General features: G+C 39.9%; 2 protein-coding genes across 4 annotated transcripts in view; both read left to right on the top strand.

Moving 5' to 3' along the window:
• The window catches only part of LOC119546231, a 131013-nt gene that overhangs the window by 88831 nt on the left and 22260 nt on the right, over positions 1–19922 (top strand). For both annotated transcript variants that reach the window (XM_037852375.1, XM_037852376.1), the window contains exons 11-12: positions 5043–5175; positions 11790–12010. In XM_037852375.1, coding sequence (XP_037708303.1) covers positions 5043–5175; positions 11790–12010 — 354 coding nt within the window. The remainder of the gene's footprint in view (positions 1–5042; positions 5176–11789; positions 12011–19922) is intronic.
• Positions 15381–18986, top strand: LOC119546233 (receptor-type tyrosine-protein phosphatase kappa). 2 transcript variants are annotated; one of them, XM_037852378.1, is made up of 2 exons: positions 15381–15595; positions 15825–18986. In XM_037852378.1, the coding sequence occupies exon 2, from the start codon at positions 15888–15890 to the stop codon at positions 17934–17936; it is 2049 nt and encodes a 682-aa protein (XP_037708306.1). In that variant the 5' UTR covers positions 15381–15595; positions 15825–15887; the 3' UTR covers positions 17937–18986. The 2 variants fall into 2 exon arrangements, with proteins under 2 accessions (XP_037708306.1, XP_037708305.1); XM_037852377.1 differs by having other exon boundaries at positions 15822–18986.

Genomic DNA, 19922 nt, shown 5'->3' with positions numbered 1-19922 from the left:
ACGCCATCGAGACGCCGACGACACTTTGGCCACGATGATGAGGATAACGATGGCCCTGCTGGGGCGACGAACAGGTGTATTTTGACGTGGGTGTGGCGGTGGGCTAATGGCAAAGTGCCTTGCTTAAACACACTTAAAGGCGCCCCAGAAAGTCAAGTACACAAAGAGGCCACCCCAAGTTCCATGCCAAGCCAAAAGCATCTCGTCAAACCCGACAAACAAAGGTACTTGGCCATTGTAAAGTCACATGTATGAGGATTGGGTGCCAGGATGTGATGTAAAATGGTATAATACAACCTTCAACAGGTGCCTCAGGAGTTCCGAACATAAATGAAATATTTTTTCCCCGGGGAGAAAGGAAAGAATGCCAACTTGCATTGAATATGCCAGCAGGCAAATGCTGAATATAGCTGGGAATTGAGAGAAAAACAAGGGGAAAATCTAGAGAAAAACAGGAAAAATAACAGCGAAAATAAAGATGACACTGATAGAAATGCACTTAAAAATAAATATATCACCATCACAAATAATACGTTCAATATACCTATAACCTAACCTAATACCTGTAACATCTACTTAAATATATTCTCATATATTTATCGAATTTAATAAATTGTTAAGGTTACATTCTTCCAGTGAATAAGTTAAAAGTATACACAAAACAACCGCAGCACCACAATCATCTCCTGAGAAAAGGCGATTTAAAGTGGAAATTTTCGCATTCGCCGCGTTGAACCTGTTGCCTTCAATCAAAAACCCAGACAGAAATTTCACACCATTCCACTCCTTAAAATCCGTTTGAATGCCCACCAAAATGTTTTAAGAGGCTTTTGCACTGAAAAAATTAGATAAAACAGGGCCCACAAAAAAGGTTCACTTGCCGACCAAAGAAATTCAAAGTACGCGTGGAAAATAACGCGAACAAAGCGGCGGGAAAAGCGGATGAAAAAATGAGTTTTCACCCCGCTCTTCCGAATCCTTTGTCTGCGGTAATGTCGGGGCATTTTCCTTATCTACCTGGAAATGTTCAACGCCAAGCCACAAAAAAGAAGCATTTAATGCAAATTGCTTTATTTGGGCTTAAATATGGGAAAAGCTGAAAAAAGAGTTCTTATTAAATCCCAAAATTGCGAAAAAGGTGGAAGTTGTACGTAATTTCACAAATGTGAGATGACTAGAGCTTAACATAACTTGTCCAGATAAGAAAGAAATAATTATTATTTTAAAAATAATTTTATAAATACTTAAACTCATATTTTATATTCTTTCTTTTAAAGGGGGAGTATACATATTTTAAATGATGAATTTATTCCACATCATGTTTGCATACTAATTTTATTTTTTTAAATTTAAGTTACATTTTTTCATTCATTCCTGAAACGTATGTCCTGTTTCACTCATCGTATTTTAGCAGATATAGACGAACAAAGCGCATGTTCTCTGAAATCATACTTTCCGCAGATTTAAAAAAGCCAGAACCCAGACACAACCATTAGCATTGTTATCATTCATCCCGGCGCTTCATTAGTTCACCCGGAAAACATAAGCACAGAAACACCTAGAATTCCGAGACCCAAATCCAGGAGCGCAAATGAACGCAAATGGTAATGAACAGAGTTAGTGCGGCATGGTCCATACAATTAACCCGAATTGAACTAATGCCCTCTGCTCCGACCGCCTGATAAGCCCCCCAGTTCCCCAGTTCCCTGGTTCCCGGAACCTTACGACCATTTTTGGTGTTTTTCGGGGCTGGTATGCATAAGTGAGTTAGCCCGACTAAAAATCAACACTGTGGAAATGTGTTTTTGGGAGGATAGGTTTACCCAGGTCCCGGTGGATAAACTTTATGCCTCCGAAACGGAATTTTCAGCTGTCCCTGTTATTGTTCAGTGTTTATTTGGTCGAGAGGGAGTTGCAGAGCAGGTGCTTGGAAATCCACAAATTTCCTCGTCTGTTGTGCAATTAAAATTGCACAAATGCAGAGCCAACAGCCGAGTTGACCCAAGTCCCCCGAGTACCAGAGCACAAATCCAATTGCACAACTAACACCGCACAGAGCAGTCCATCTCTGGCCGTAATTGTTTTTCTGTGACTCGTTTATTGAAAAGTTTTACATATTTCATATGCACATCGGGCCAACCTGGGGGAGCAAACCGAATTTAGCTCCATGAATTACGCCAAACTTTATCATCATGATCATCATCATCATCATCGTTATCATCATGAGGAGCTGCAGATACAGAACAGAAACGGACAAAATGAACATTTAGAGCGTTGTTATACCCGTTACTCGTAGAGTAAAAGGGTATACTAGATTCGTCGGAAAGTATGTAACAGGCAGAAGGAAGCGTTTCCGACCCCATAAAGTATATATATTCTTGATCAGGATCACTAGCCGAGTCGATCTAGCCATGTCCGTCTGTCCGTCTGTCCGTCTGTCCGTCTGTCCGTCTGTCCGTCTGTCCGTCTGTCCGTCTGTCCGGATGAACGCTGAGATCTCGGAAACTATGAGAGCTAGGCTATTGAGATTTGGCGAGCAGATTCCTGAGCTTCTTACGCAGCGCAAGTTTGTTTCAGTAGAGTGCCACGCCCACTCTAACGCCCACAAACCGCCCAAAACTGTGGCTTCTACAGTTTTGATGCTAGAGTAAAAATTTAAACTGAAATGAATTGTTCTCATCAATACCTATCGATTGACCCAAAAAAAAAGTTTGCCACGCCCACTTTAACGCCCACAAACCGCCCACAAACTTCAAAAAACCGTAAATATGAACGCGGATATCTCGGAAACTATCAAAGATAGAGTATTGGGATTTCAGATTTAGATTCCGTAGCCTTGTACGCAGCGCAGGTTTGTTATGCGAATATGCCACGCCCACTCTAACGCCCACAAACCGCCCAAGCCTGTGGCGCCCACAATTTTTATGCTAGATAACAAATTTTAACTGAAATGTATTGGTCTCGTCAATACCTATCGATTGATCCAAAAAAAATTTGCCACGCCTACCCTAACGCCCACAATGCTTAAATCTGTCTTCCGCCGGTAGGTGGCGCACTTAAATCTCGCTTTGCTGCTTGCATATCTCCATTTCCCTTTGGTCCCTTTAGCTGAGTAACGGGTATCTGATAGTCGAGGTACTCGACTATAGCGTTCTTCCTTGTTTTGGTTTTAATTTACTGCCTCGGCCCAGAGAAATGGTTTAAAACTACGTGCTTAGCACAGGGAAAAAAGTAAAGGAGAAATAGGGTTTGTTTCCCTGCATCCTTCTTCCGGGTTTCTGGTTCAGGCCTCTCACGAATTTATATTAAAAACAAGGAAGAACGCTATAGTCGAGTACCTCGACTATCAGATACCCGTTACTCAGCTAAAGGGACCAAAGGGAAATGGAGATATGCAAGCAGCAAAGCGAGATTTAAGTGCGCCACCTACCGGCGGAAGACAGATTTAAGCATTGTGGGCGTTAGGGTAGGCGTGGAAAATTTTTTTTTGGATCAATCGATAGGTATTGACGAGACCAATACATTTCAGTTAAAATTTGTTATCTAGCATAAAAATTGTGGGCGCCACAGGCTTGGGCGGTTTGTGGGCGTTAGAGTGGGCGTGGCATATTCGCATAACAAACCTGCGCTGCGTACAAGGCTACGGAATCTAAATCTGAAATCCCAATACTCTATCTTTGATAGTTTCCGAGATATCCGCGTTCATATTTACGGTTTTTTGAAGTTTGTGGGCGGTTTGTGGGCGTAAAAGTGGGCGTGGCAATTTTTTTTTTGGGTCAATCGATAGGTATTGATGAGAACAATTCATTTCAGTTTAAATTTTTACTCTAGCATCAAAACTGTAGAAGCCACAGTTTTGAGCGGTTTGTGGGCGTTAGAGTGGGCGTGGCACTCTACTGAAACAAACTTGCGCTGCGTAAGAAGCTCAGGAATCTGCTCGCCAAATCTCAATAGCCTAGCTCTCATAGTTTCCAAGATCTCAGCGTTCATCCGGACAGACAGACGGACAGACGGACAGACGGACAGACGGACAGACGGACAGACGGACAGACGGACAGACGGACAGACGGACATGGCTAGATCGACTCGGCTAGTGATCCTGATCAAGAATATATATACTTTATGGTGTCGGAAACGCTTCCTTCTGCCTGTTACATACTTTCCGACGAATCTAGTATACCCTTTTACTCTACGAGTAACGGGTATAATTATTTATTACGGCACTTGCTCAGTTTTCGCTTTTGTGCGAGTGTGCGAAGCAAAAAGCCAAAACTTTTTAATTGCTCTTTTTTCCGAATCGCTTTTTGCCACTTTCCAGCTCGTTCCTCATTCTGGTTTCTGTTCCACGGAGACACGTACGTGCTTTTATTTTCCTTTAATGATATAACGTGATGAAACTGTTTTGCTCATTTTTCCCTGTCAGCCCTGCTCCTTTTCGGGCACTCTCTTGAGGAGTTCCTGTTTATGGGAGCTTGTATATCATCCTTCGCAATAATGTGCAATTAACAAAAAACTTTCAGATGCCGGAAAAAAATGACAATAAATCGTTTCGACTCAAAAGGGGGATGTTGGGGAAAGAGTGGTGTATGGCTCTTAAGTTTTATGAACAACTCGCAATGGGAATAGAATATTAATAATGCAAAAATAATGCATTTGTTAAATATGTATAATCTTTTTTCATTATGTAAATTTAAGGATATGTTTTATTAAAAAACGGGAAAGCATTTTTAAATCATATCTTACAAATATATTTTAATAGGTACCTCATAAAAAACTATCTAGGAATAATATAATAGAAAAAAGTCAAGTCTAATGAACAGGAATATTTACTAGAAATCCATTGGATTTTAACAAATGATTATGTGTTTTTATTACTTTGTACTATGTTATTTACATAGAGGGATGTGATAACATTTAAAAAAGTACCTCACAAATTTGTTATTAAGTTCAGTTCATAAATAGCTAGGACTGCACAGTTTTTTCCAACTTATTTAAGAATCTCCTTGAATTATACTTAACTATTGTTATTTTCTCGATTTCAGTTCTGGGCCGCCTATGTCCCCTGTGAGGCGCAGCATCGGGATGCAGTGCAGCTGACTCTGGAGCAGATCGATGTGATTAAGCGGCTGACGGATCGGTATTCCCCGCAACTAACCACCTGCACCTCCGCACAGGGTAAGTTAACCGAAATATCGCACATACGCCGCATGGGCAAGCAGAATTCCTCAAGCCGGCGAGGAACTGAAAGTATTCCTGGAACTACGAAAATGCCAGCCATCCAGGAATTCGTCTGTTTCTGCCCTGTTTTCACTAGTTTTTTTTTCATCTTTTTTTTTGGCGTATGCCGGTTTTCTCCGGAAAACTTTGACTCGCGAGTCTTGGGCGAAAGCAGTTGAAAAGTATCTTGGCCGGCTACCAAAAAGCAGTTTGCCGAGTAGTAGATGGCGGCCCTTGAGGCAGCTTTTTGGTCTGCTGCTTACCGCGTGCCATATTTTTGCACCATTTCCTTTGATACGCTGCTCACTCACCTAGTTCCCAGGCGGAGAGGCCTCGTTTAGGCGAAAGGAAAACAGTTCATATTTCTTTGTGTGAGGGGGAGTTGTGGTGGGGGTCAGAGGGAAAGGGCGTGGCAGTCGCAGCTTCCACTTGCCAAATAGCAAACAAACCAAGCACTCAAAGAAATCGTATCTTATACGTAATCCTGGGAAGTTTCAATCAACTGTATCTATAAAATATTTCGTTATCCCATAAATTTTGGGAAATTAAAACCAACTGTGACCTTAAAAGATCTTATTATAAAATATCTTGTTATAAATTAACTGTATCCATAAAATATTTCGTTATCCCATAGATTTAGGGAAATTAAAATCGAAAGTGACCTTAAAAGATCTTATTATAAAATATCTTATTATAAATCAACTGTATCTACAAAATATTTCGTTTTAAATTTATGGGAAATTTAAATCGACTGTAACCATAAAGTATCATAATATAAATGTATTCTTTTTGGGATATATTTCTTTGATTTAATAAAATAAAACCCCTGACTCCCACCATTCATTTTATAAATCTATTATTACGATAATTTTGTATACTAAAATCTATTGATTTAGCCGTTTAGTATTTTAAAATGTCTTTAAAAATATGTTTTCTGTTCGGGATATTGGTATACTTTTTTTTTCCTTTTTTAATTGAAGTGTACGAAAACAGCAGAGAGCGCAGTTGAAAGCAACAGAGCAGCACTGCAAGTACATAGCAACTTTTGACTTATGCTCCGACTCCCCGGCCAGCATTTGAGTTTCCTTGTTGGTTTTCCGTTTTGCATTTTGATTTGCACTCACTCGGTTCTTCGGGTCTTGGCAATATTTTAGTGCTGCAGCTGAGACTGCAGCTGTACACACACACACAAGCACACACTCTCGGAAAATGGATGAGGAAAAAATGTGGGAAAAACCAACAAATCGCTTCCGGCATTTGCGTTGAAACATTTATGTAGCCGTAAATGGAAATGTCAATAAATCATGACTGAGAAAAATCATCCGCAAAATAACAAGAAATATGAAACAGGAAAACTTTTAGCAAAGAAATATTACTGCTCAATCACCTGAACTCGATGGTTGAGGAATGGTTCGAGGATGTTTTTATTTTTCCGAAGCCCATGCATATTTTTGGCAGGTGAATAGCCAAAGAAAACTGTGAACCGGAGCATATATGGACAGCAATGTGAAAATCAAACGGAAGCCGAGCAATTTGCCAATCTTCTTGATGTACCCCGTTTTTTCTTTCATCTCTGTCTGTCCGAGTCAGCAAAAACATTTTTCTTTTAATTGATGCGGTATTTTTTTTGTGCTAAGAAAATTGGATTGAGTGAAGCGAGTGAAGTGGCAAATTGAGCAATAAATTTGATTAAAATCGGAGAAAGGATGGGGAGGGAAAATAATGGGAAAAGAAAGATATAATAAAAAATACAAATGGAATTGTTTTGAACCTCATGGAAATTGCTATCAAATCAGTGTTGCTGTATTTAAAATGCATCTACTAAATATACAGTAAGAAGAAGTAAATTTTTTATTGTTGAACTACTAGTTAAAATTCGTTTGAGATTCATTTTAAATCTACTAAAGTTTTTTCCTGTAGAAAACGAAACATTTTTTCAGATTTCATATTCTGTATTTAAAGAAAATAAAAAGCTTCTTGTTTTTGCCATACTTGATTTCATATGGTCTCGGAATACGAAATACTTCGCCAAACAAAATCCCTTTAAACGCATTAAATTCACGAGAGACCATAACTTTTAACCATCTACGATACGCCGATTAATATATGCAAACGGATTTCTACCGGAAAAAAATTCCCAATTACTTGCCGAGCAAATCCCCGCTTCATTTCCATATAATCAAACGAAATCCCACTTTGAGCTGGCTGTAAACAAGCTGCGAATCAAAGGCCCAAACGCAGAAATCAAACCGATGCCCCGCAGAGCAACAAAAACTGACCTACCTTGGCACACTGAAAAGTACCAAAATAAAAAGGGAATCAAAATAAACCAACTCGCCTCCACTGCGGCCCTTAGCTTTTTGTGAAATCCCAGCTGCCGCTGCATAAAATAAAACCGAGCATTTTATTTTAACTACTGCAAATAAATTCTGTCGAAATTGTTGTCCGCTCTCGCTCACATGTCGTGTAAATAAAATGCGAATCCAAGTGACTATTGAGCAAGTGCAGCAGGGCGTGCTTTTCCCACTCCCGATGGCGATTCCGATCCCCAGGACTACAGCACTCCAGGACCTGTCCCTCCATTCGGTTCCCTTCAGTCCCGTTCTGGAGGAACTACTGCCAAAGTGATTGTAAAAAATGCAAACCTAACGAACCGAAACACAACGCGTCGAGTGACGGGCCACGTCACTCAGTCCGCCCCGGAATGCGAAACCAAATCCAAGTCCAAGTCCGTGTACGAGTGGAAGCTGAAGTCCAGATCAAAACCGGAATTCTGCACTAGAAAAAAAATGTTTTTAAATCAAATTAAAAATTGTTTTGTTAAGTACTTAAAATTATGAAGTATAGGTAGGTATCCTAAACCAGCAAAGTTTACCACAATGAATTTTAACGAATATTTAGGTATTAAATTTCAACATTTCATTAAATGGTTGAAAATATTAATATTTTTTTTATTGGCATAACTCAATCTGAAACTTTATTTTATTTAATAACAATTGCTCGTAAAAGAAGAATAATAAATAATCCTTAAGAAATTGGTTTTAACACTTTATTTAATAACAATTGCTCGTAAAAGAAGAATAATAAATAATCCTTAAGAAATTGGTTTTAACACTTAAATAAATTAGCATAGATTGCTGGGGATCTGTTTTAGCTATGGGATATTGCAAAAAAAATTCTTTAAAAAATATTTTTGTTGGTTTCGTTTTTTTCGTCTAAAGTAAAATCACCATTTCTTATATTAGTGATTATATTTTGTTAAGTGCACTTAAGGTTTTTTGTACCGGGCTCTGTCTCTTTTCCAACAAAACAAATGAGCGTTGCATAAACACAACAGCCACATAGAAATAACGCTCAGGCCATATATATCCCTGTATATCCTTGTTGCGGCGTCCTTCTCGACTGTCACCTGCCAGCAGCCAGCTACTTTACATTTGGCTCCTCTCCCCATGTGCGAATCGTTTTTATTTGCCGTTTTCAATTTTCACCTTCAAAGTGTAAACTTCAATTTACAGAGCTCCAGCACCACAATCCGAACAGCAGGAGCATCAGCTCGAGAAAAGGATATTGAGAAAATTGCATTCTGCTGCAGAAGAAGAAAGGAAAATAAGAACCGAATGGAGCATTTGGCATCAACCTGGGCACTCTAATGCTTTCTGCATACAATAGCGTATATTCCCTAGAAAGGGCTGGGGAAAAATCAAGAGAAAAACATTTTTAATTGGGATAGATAGAGGCAAAGTATCACATTTAAAATCAGTAAACGTGGCTGAGTTCTTTAAGAAATACAAACTGAAGAAATACCATTATTGAAAAATATGAAATCTAAGCATCAAATATTTTATGTCGATCCTTTAGGGTATCAACATTTCCACAGGCTCCTTTTCCCAGCATTTGTTGTGCCCCTTTTCTGGAGCTGCTATTGCCATTGCTTTTGGTTTATTGCGTCAAGTGGCATTTGGTTGGGATTTTCATTTTGAAATGTATTGGAGCATTTCCCGTGTGCTCGTGTGTGCGAGAGAGTGCCCACGGTCAGTGCCTCAATTCGCATCCGATACGGGGGCCATCTATTATACATTACGGCCCTGGTCACCAGAAATCGAAAACAGTAGCAGTCACAGTTTCAGTACCGGCAGCATTCCCAGTCACAGACAATTACATGCAGCCCCAAGGAACCGAGTCAAAGTCCTGGCTACAAAATTGAACTTCAGCTCACGTGGCGCATTTTAGTGCCTCTTCGTCCTGAGAAGGATTCGCCAGTATTGGTTTTGGTATTGGCCCTGGTACATTTGTTTATTTGCTCCATATTTTAGGGTTTTACGACGTTTCCGACATCGACCAGGTTCTTGTGGCAGGTATTTCGGTCTTCGCCAACAATACAAAGAGGGGGTTAGGGAAAATAGAAGGGAAAAGTCGAGGAAAACCACACAGAAAAATGAATTTAGGAAGGGCTTTTTGTTTTCATAGGCAAATTTGTATTTACATAAGTTTTTCAGTATAAGATATTCTTTTTATTGGGTAAAATAACCCTTAAATCTTAAATAAATAAAATTTTACCTCTTGAACTTTACTTTTTTCATTCGAAAAGGTTGAAACCTTTGATAGTTTTTGTTAAAAAAAATACAAATAATTTTTCCCAGTGCACGCTATAGAAAACAGCAACGAGAACAATTCCCATTTCCTTTCACCTGCCGTTGCCTTTGATTTTGCACAGCTTATTTGCTTATAGCCATGAAAACTTCGCCGGTCCTGTGTGTCTTGAGTCCTTTTCCTGCTGCCATTTTCCCTCTACCCCTGACAAAGGCAAATAATGCCTTTTGGCCTTCGGTATGTGGCCAAATTTATTAACCCGCTTTCCGTTTGCCTTTTCTGTACTTGCGAGTGTGGGCGATATATTCGAAATGTTATCAAAATTGAGCACACAAAATGCTTGATTTGAATAGCTGGGAAACACAAATTTTAGTGTCCAAATGTTAAAGGTGTGGGTAACATGTTTCCCCAATTAGTTGCAGATAAATCGAAAGGGCTGTTTATTGATTGACAAATCCATTAGAATGGAAATGTTTTCCATATCGATCAAAGTCACATTTTCTTCTGAAGAAAATCTAATATCGAAATAACAAGCAACCTGGAGCTATCAATAAATAGTAATTATTTCGTACCTAATAAATTGTTTGGTCTTTTCAAAAATTTAAAAACTAATATTTCGTTAGGAGTAGTATTTTAAGCCTTTTGAATTCAACCTCTTGGAAAAGTTTAAGTCGATAACCAATACTTTCAAGCCCTTGAAGCTCTTCACAAATTTGCCAGTCAAAATTATTATTTTAAATCATTAAAACTTGGCCACTGACCATTGAGTCAAATCTTTGGCAAAACTCCACTCAACGCCACTCCAGAAAATATGTACTTACGGGCACTCCGTGTAAACTTGGCCAACAACTTTAGACAAACATGGCTCAAGCTTGACCGGCTTAAAACAATGGTAATAAATGAATGAACAGAGAACAAGTATTTTGACAAGTGCTCGTTGGCAGCAAAATAAAATGTCAAGAAACAGATCAAAGCTGGCTGGACCAAGACAAGCGTGAATATTGCATGGCCCAGCGAAATGTTTTGTTGGCCAGGGATAACTGACAGTTTGGTGGGCTGGAGGGAGGAGGTCTAGGTCCCTGGACCCAGGACCCAGAACTCAGAATCCTGGACCAACCACAGTGCACTGAGTGCTCAATGGGGGCAGCCGAGCAAATGACAGGCCACAGAACAACAAATGTTACTCATGGCCAAAAAAACAATGCCAAACCAAGTTTGAAGTTTAAGTTGCGCCCGACCACAAAACCCCAGAAACATTTCAGCCACACATCTGTTTAGGTTGCAGAAAAGGGAAAATTACGAAGGACTTGAAAATAACAAAAGTATGTTTAATTTTCACTTATTATTCCAGTAGGAGTTTATTTGTACGTAATGATTTCAATTATTAACTTTAAATAAAAAGCTTGACCCTTGATTTATTTCGAAATATTTTTGGTAGGATTTTTCCTGTTCATAAATGAAACCTCAAATTATCTCATTTAAAAAGGCCAAAAGTTACAACATAAATGGCCTTACGACACTTGCTTAACTTGCAAATAACTTGCTGGTCTTAATTTAATGAGTTATGTACACATAGAGACAGGGTATAACTCTTCAATGCCAATTTAGGTGTCTAAAACACCACCAATAAACTCAAAGGTACTACTAAAAGAATGCAATGATTCAATAATAGTCGCCTTTCTGAATGAACTCATTGAACTTCTAAGCTAAAAATATTGTTGCATACTTTTAGACACCCAAACTTACAGTAAAATGTGATTCTAAGATCCAATTGATTTGTGTGGCACCCCCGTATACACAAGTTTTCCATAGGCTTTCATAAATATGATTGAGTCACTTTAAAAATCTTAATAAAATGTCATATGGCCTTAATTTTGCACCGAATTAAATGTTTTAATAAATCTAAAATAAATCCTATTCAATCTTATTCAACCTTTAACAATCTTACTAATTTACATTTATATCTTCTAATTCATTTGCAGACATTATCGATGCCCACAAGAATCAGCAATTGTGCTCCCTGACCGGCGTAGAGGGCGGTCACTCCCTGGGCGGCTCCTTGGCGGTACTGCGCACCCTGTACGCCATCGGGGTGCGTTATATGACGCTGACCTCAACCTGCCACACCCCTTGGGCGGACTCGAGTTATGCGGACGCGCCGACCTTCAACATGAAACACGGCGGCCTCACCATATTTGGCAAGGTAAGTCCGGCTCCCACTTTCTGCTGTTACAGCTGATTTAATGCTAATTAGTTGAACGGTCCTTGGTCCATGGTCTCGGTCCCTGGACCTCAACCGTGGGTTGCTGTCCTTTGAGGAGCTTACATGGGGATTTGGTCGCTGATGAGGCGTCCTTTCCGCCCGTGTCCCTCTTTTTCCTGTCTCTTCCCCTACGCCAACTTCATTGTTCGAGTTGCTGGGGTCAACCGCAGTCAACGCTTTGTTGGCTTAGCCATAAACATGTGCAACACGGACAATGGGCGGGGAAAAGATGCACTGAGAAAAATAAAATTAAATAGTTTTCTTAACAAGCAAGCTAAATAATAATTCTAGAACGCTTTCTTAGTTATCAAGACTAACCCAGCCAGGGATTTTGAACACATATATGTGTGCAACTCACAGTTTTTTAAAACAATTTAAAAAATGTTATAATCTTTTTTCTAAATATAAATAGGTATATTTAAAACCATCTCTTTTTCAAAAATATAACATTGACATATTAATCCAATTATAGTTTTATTCAAAAAGCAATTTCACATACAATCAGACACCTCGTTATGGAATACCTTTCAATTTTTACATCACAATCATAATAGTCTTATTTTATTATGCTAAAAAAATGCTACTTTAGAAATAGTTCTTCTCAGTGTATGAAGGGAACTCGTGCAAAGGTTGAGTGAGGGTAGTTGTGTACTTAAGTGCCCTCGCTGCGTGGCTTTATTGGGAGACTTTGGGGGCCTGGATGGGAGCTTCTTCTGCTGGCACCTCGTGCCCTCTAATGGCTCAACAGTTCGCAAATTAGGTGCCTACTACAGTTTACAATTACCAAGCGGCTTTGCTGCGGGATTTTCGTGTGACCCGAGCAACCGTGAGGCCGGATCATATATATTAAATTAGACCCACGGACGCACCCCACAGAAGTGATCCGACTCCGATTCCTGTGGCCGGCTTTGAGCCTTAATGGGGCATAAGCGGCGGTGGCTGCTGCAACACTTGAATCTATTATGGATTTCCGCTTAACAGAACCTGAGATTCGGGGCATCGATTTCATGGTTAGACGATAATTAGAATATGCAAATAAGCTTACTAAATAATGCGCGAAAGATGGGAGCAGCTGGCGGTGTGTTCACGGTTGGTTAAAGAGAATCTCCTAGAAAATCAGTGAACTCTTAAGTGTTGAATCGTGTAGAGAACTTATTATTTTACCAACAAAAAAATAAAGTGACTTGTTTTTATACATATTACATTACTTAAGAACAGTATCTATATATATATATAAATATATGGATACAGTGCACAGATCCACGGGGGATTTGGGGGAAGATCCCCACCCCCTACGCTTTACAAGTAAAAACAAAAAAAATATTTATTGGGTATTGCAAATAAAATATGTACTTTACTCCAAATTTATGATATCTAAACAACATTTTTTTTTTATTCCCCACAACCAAATCCTGGATCCCCCAATGATTGAAACCTTTTCGAAATTAAAAAAAATATATATGAATCCATCCTATGATCTCATTAAATTCTAGAATTCTAGAATTTACTCATGCATTTCGAAATCAGTACGATTATGAATCAGTCCATGAAATATAGCCCGACCCCATTTAATATTTAAAAAAAAATTTCCCAATGCATTTTTCCAATCAAAAGCCATCTGAACTTGAAATTCCATCTGCGCTTCTGGGCTCTCAATCAGCGTGAGGTCATCAAACTTAATGCTGTCAAGCATCAAGGCCAGATGACAATCAAATTTTAATCAAATTTTGCCTTCTTCAGTCAGTCAGTGCACACAGGCAGCCATTTAAATATATATCCCTTGCATTTTCGCATTTTAACTTGTGGTTATTTCGAGATGCTCTGCACTCGTGTCGGATTCGCGTGTAATTATTTTGAAATTCGAAATTTTCTCGAGCACCTCGAACCCCAATGATGAGGTTCAAACACGATTACAGCGAAATGGCAATTTGTTGGGACTGTTTGTTCTTGATGGCTACTCTTGACGGGCCTCCGCTTCCTCTTTTTCCGTGGGCTAGTGCCAAATGCTATTTACAGTGGTTCGCCGGGACAGACAAAGTGTGCATGCGGAAATAAAATGTGCACAAATGTGCACCCAAACAAACCGAAAGTCTAGCAATAATAACAATGGCAGCGAAAATATCAACAAACCAGCACAGCTGGCTGCCTGCGAACAGGAAATGTAAATTACTGAGGACGGTATATATTCTCGAATTATTTATGCATAAAAATGATATATTTCTGCGTGTTTGCTTTCCATTTTCCAAACGACCAGCGCCCTGCCAATTAAATATGGAAAACAAAATGCCAGAAAAAAAAACCAGCGTCACTTCCTCATTTAACCTGCGGAATTTTCAATTACACATCTCAAAACAATAGACAACGAACAAAATACGAAAATGAAAAGTGAAAAACTAACGCAGGGCGCAGGCGCCAAGAGAAATGTTCAGCGAGAGTAAAGAAAAGCGGGAAATAGCCAGAGGGAGAGGAAAATTTGCTATGGTGTTGGCAAATGGAAAATTTCAGAACAAGCTGAAATGAGCAGGCAATGGGAAAATCGAAATTTTCATTCATACTATAAGGTGAATTGCACAGTGAGGGAAGTTGGCGGAAAATTGTCATATACATATAAATAATTTTAGGTAAATTTGAAAAAAGGAAAATCTTTTATATCCTATGAAATTTTATTTATTTTATTTTATTTTAAAAAATTAAAGCTAGTATATAATACTAAAAATAATATTTGAAAAAATATAAATAAAATCCTTCGGCCTTATATGAAATTTTATAATCATATAATATTTGAGAACGATTTAATATCTTTCCAAAAATTCACCAGAATTTTGATTTTTGGGTATTACATTAATTCTACAAGGCCTATTGGAAGTTAATATAATGAATAAGAAGCGTAAATTAATCCAAGCTTATCCAAAAGTAGGGGTATTAATAGATATCTTTATTACAAATATAGACCCATTTAAAAATAGTCTTTTGAGTATTTTTTCATCTCACAATTTCATAAAATCATTTATTCTTTCAAAAAAATGTAAAATTGATTTATTATATTACAAAGATAATATCGTTAGAGAACGTTTAACCCACGGTGGCCACTTAGCGCTGTCCGCCCGCGCTGTCTAAAAATACCCGCCCCACCGCCGTTGCGCCCATCAAGTGGCGCCAGTCACATGGGCCATGGTGAAAACGGGCTCTCCGCTCGGGATTTTCCCGCTCGGCGGCTCTCTCGCTGCCATTTTCCGCTCTCGCCACGAATTTTCCTCGGTTTGTGTGGTAGGAAAAGGCTAGTTTTCGATGCGAATCGGCTCTTTGGGGCGCCGCGGTTTCAGTCGCCGAACGATTTTCGCCCCAACAACGAGGAGGCAGCTGCTGAAAATCGACTCGTCGCGTTTTTTGTGTGAAGTGAATGGAATCGAGGGAACGAGACGGAGGAAGGAAAAGCAAGAAAATACGAATATACACAAAATATACACGAAATTCTTTTTATAAAGAACCAAACGCGCAACGCAACGCACATAAAGCCACAAAAAGGTGAACAAATTAGCTAACAAATTCGACTACTAACCCGCCCATCTTTCTGGAATGCAATATGTACTAACCCAAAGAGAAAAAAAAATAAAGAAAAATCGCTGAAAATGCAGAGGCCAGTGGACTAATCGACTACTTCCTCCTCTATACGAATCGAAAAAAAAAACACCCAACAACGACGACGACGACAACACTTTCTGGCATCGTGATTTTGATGATGACAACGCAGCAGCTTGTGGGAAAGCCAGAAGCAGCGGAAAACGAGGAAAAATCACCAGCAGCACCAGGAGGAGAAATGACGGCGGCCACGGGCGGTGGTAGTGGGGCGGGGAGTGGTGGTAAGGCTGGAAAACACAGGTCGAGGTCATCCGCCCGATACGACGATGTGGAAAAGCAGCAGCGGAAAAGCCGAGCCATCGTCTCCATACCGAACACCATCAAGCTGAGTATGCTCAACAGCGGATTGCTATCGTTCGAAAGGATAAAGCTAGAGGCTCGCGATGAGAATAACTCCCTGTCGAAGACGATACCCAATGGACCCATAGATATACGACATTTTCTGAAACTCTGCGACCTGCGCAGGAAGTTCCCGGTACTCTACAAACTGGAGTTCCAAACGGCCGCCAAGGTGGAGAGCAACACCTGTCGGCATGCGTTGAAGAAGAACAATCTGGAGAAGAACCAGAATCCAAAGTGCATTCCCTACGACTACAACCGTGTGGTCCTTGAGAAGGTGGGTGGTCTGCAGGACTCGGACTATGTGAATGCCTCATATGTGGACAGTCTGCTCAAGCCGAATGCCTATATAGTGACCCAGGGTCCCGTCGAGGAGACGGTCCAGGCCTACTGGCGCATGGTCTGGCAGGAGAACATCAGTGCCATTGTAATGCTGACGAAAACCTTCGACTTCGCCAAGGTCATGTGCCATCAGTACTGGCCACCCAATATGGAGGTTCACGAGCAGTACGGTGATATCTTCATAAACATTGTGAGGGAAGAGCAGCTGGCCAACTTCCACATAAGGACCTTCAGGCTCTATAAGATGAACGAGAAGCAGGAGGTCACGGACGAGCGGCTGATCCTACAGTTTCACTACACCGAATGGTACTCCCACTCGTGTCCCTTCTCCAATGCCCTGCTGGAGTTCCGGAGAAGGGTGCGCTTGGTGGTGGGCAATATCATCAAGGACGAGGATGATATGCGTGGTCCCATCCTGGTGCACTGCAGCGATGGCGGCGGCAGATCGGGCGTCTATATGTCCATTGATGCCAATTTGGAGCTGGCCGAGGAGGAGGAGTGCTTCAATGTCTTTGGCTACCTCAAGAAGTTAAGGCAGTCCCGCAAGGGCCTGGTGGAGAATGTCGAGCAGTACAAGTTTATATACGATACCCTGGAGGAACATATTATATGCGGCAAGACCTGGTTTCCCGTATCGGAGCTATCGGATCGCTTGAAGGCCAAGGCCAGGAGGAATTCGGGCACCAAAATGAACGAGTATCAGTCGGAATACGATCAGATATGTAAGCAAACCCCACGATTTACCATCGGCGATTGCGCGGGCGGTCATAGAGCGGATAATCGAGAGAAGAACCGGGATGTCCTCTGCGTACCCCCGGATAATTTCAGGCCCTACCTGACCTCCTTTCAGGGCAATGCCTTCACCGACTACATAAACTCCGTTTTTGTGGATGGCTATACCAAGCCCAGGGAGTACATTGTAACGGAGTGGCCCATGAAGCACACTCTGGGTGAGTTTTGGTCTCTGGTCTACGATCAGGAGTGCTCGGCCGTGGTGGTCCTATGCCAACCGCCCTCGCAATCGCAACAATACCCCTCCTTCTGGCCCAATAAATCGAAGATGGAGAAATACGGACCTGTGTTCTCCGTGCACTATGTGATGTCCAAGAGCTATACGAACATCAAGCAGTGGGAGTTCAAGATCAACAAGAAGATCGTATCCCTAACCGAAATGATGGCCGGGGTCAAGGCCCCGACCCGAACCGTCCAACTATTCCAGCTGACCTGCTGGCCCATGGGCCACAAGGTGCCCAGCTCGACGAACTCGCTGGTCTATCTGATGAACATGGTCGAGATCTGGCGCAATAAGGTCGACTACGGTCCTGTGTGCGTTGTCTCGCCCGATGGTCGCAGTCGTGCCGGTGTTTACTGTGCCGCGAATGCGTGCATCGAGCAGGTCATCCAGCACGGCGAGGTCGATGTCTTCCAGGCGGTGAAGACTGTGCGACGACATCGTCCTCAACTAGTGGAGAATATGACCGAGTACAAGTACTGCTACGACCTGGTACTCCACTACGTACTCCACTTCCTTAACAAGAAGGAGTGAGACGAGTGCGTTGGTAATATTTGGAATTGTTTGGAAATTTATTTGTTTTTTTGGTACTTTTTCTGGAGTCGTGCTTTAACAATGGTTAACAATGATCCGAAATACTTGTGGTCCACATTTGATGATGCCTGGATTTCTTTTTTTGTAATTCCGGGCACCGCCTTAAAGCAATAATACTGAGTATTTTTGTTGTCCACAAAGAAGAGCCAGAGAAGAAGAAATTATTTGTTATGAGCGTCGAAATGAAATTTCACGCCATCGAAGAGATACTTTTTAATTGTTTTTCGAGCATAAAACAATGATACTACTATATACTACTTATATAAGCTTTTTGATCTGAAATGTATGTGCCATTTGTAACCCTAGTTGTTGTTGTTATAAACAGAAGGATATGAAAAGTGTGATGGGGATTATGGGTATAGAGTGAAGTAATGAAATGATACGAACAGAGAACTATTACCATTAAAATGTATATTTATATCTGTAGTTATTATTACGTTTACTCCTAAAACTTGCTACCTGGGCAATTGTTGATATATATCTAACTACATACGATATACCTACTATGAATCTATTTATACATAAAAAAAATATATAAATGTTATGTACTGTTGTAAATGGAAAATCGCAACGTTTTTTCCACTACTGTTGACAGAACTTTATTTTTTATTCATGTTAAAGAAAAAATATTTATTGAACCAAACGAAAGGGGAAACTTCGAGGTGTTGAAGTAAACAAACTTTATATATATTGTTTATTTATAGAACACACAAAACACACGTAACACTCAAACAAAAATACATAGTTATATGATTGCATCATGATTTTCCTGAATTTTCGCATTTATGCATTCGACACACAAACCTACCTACATATATTGTTGTAACTCTAATTAACTTATTTTTAAATTGTGTATAAATGTGCGTATGTCCATTTTATCCTTTGTAAAAACCAATCTACATGTGTAAACATTTAGCACAAAAATCTTATTGGACTAGGCTAACGAAACGGAAGTGAAGCCATAAAAAATGAAACGAATCGAACTTCAAATGTTTGTGTTTTTATTTATACTGGGGGAAGTTGCGGTTTACAGATAATTAATTTGAAATAACTCCAGAAATACAAGGATCCTTGGCAGACTTATAAAAATCAAAAGTTACTGGTTGTCTTATAATTCCTTAAATAAAAATTTGTCTTATTTTAGTTCACATATTTTCTTGAATTTCCTCTAAACAAACATCATTTTATTTTAGGAAAATTAATTGTAAATCGTTAAAGTCTTGGAAACATATTTTTGTAATTTATTTGATATAGTTTTCCCAAATTTGTATTTCATTGAAATATTTTCGGACACATTTTTGGCTTGGCAAATAGTATTTTTATTTATTTAAAAATTTTTCAATATTCCTACTTGTGCTCCACATTTTTAAAGTAAAGGCAAACAAACAAAAACACAGATTATCTTGCCCCTTCACATTTTTGCATTCCTCAACTGAGTCATAAAATCGGAATATCAATCAAAATATTGGCCTTTCGCCTCGAGACTGAGATCATTTCAGGGCAGAGTGGTTCCAGATGAATTGGCAAATGGATATAAACAAAACATTTAGCAATCCCGCAGGGAGAACTAAAACAACAATCCATATAAACCTTGACCAGATTACAGTTTAATGCGTGCAAATCAAACAGAGGCGTTGTCCATATAGATACGGCCATTCGATAAGGCACGAAACACGTTGGGTAAGCGATGAAGTAAGGGGTTAGGGGAGCAGGGGACCCGTGTGCGGTCGCTATAAAATCGATAACTGACAACACACTTTGCTTTAGTCGGCAATAAAACCAACGGCAATAATAGTAAAACTTCGTGGCGCGCAATGACATCAGCGGAAAATCGGGGAATCGAGAAAAGTCCGCAATATGAAATTGAAAAATTGTGTAAAAATCGAAACCGTGCGATTTAAGCCAAAAACGAAAATCAACCTGACT

Source organism: Drosophila subpulchrella, chromosome 2L (assembly GCF_014743375.2).
Source record: "Drosophila subpulchrella strain 33 F10 #4 breed RU33 chromosome 2L, RU_Dsub_v1.1 Primary Assembly, whole genome shotgun sequence".
NCBI lineage: Eukaryota > Metazoa > Arthropoda > Insecta > Diptera > Drosophilidae > Drosophila > Drosophila subpulchrella.
Note: the sequence above shows the minus strand (reverse complement) of the source record. Positions and strands in the feature narration are given on the sequence as shown.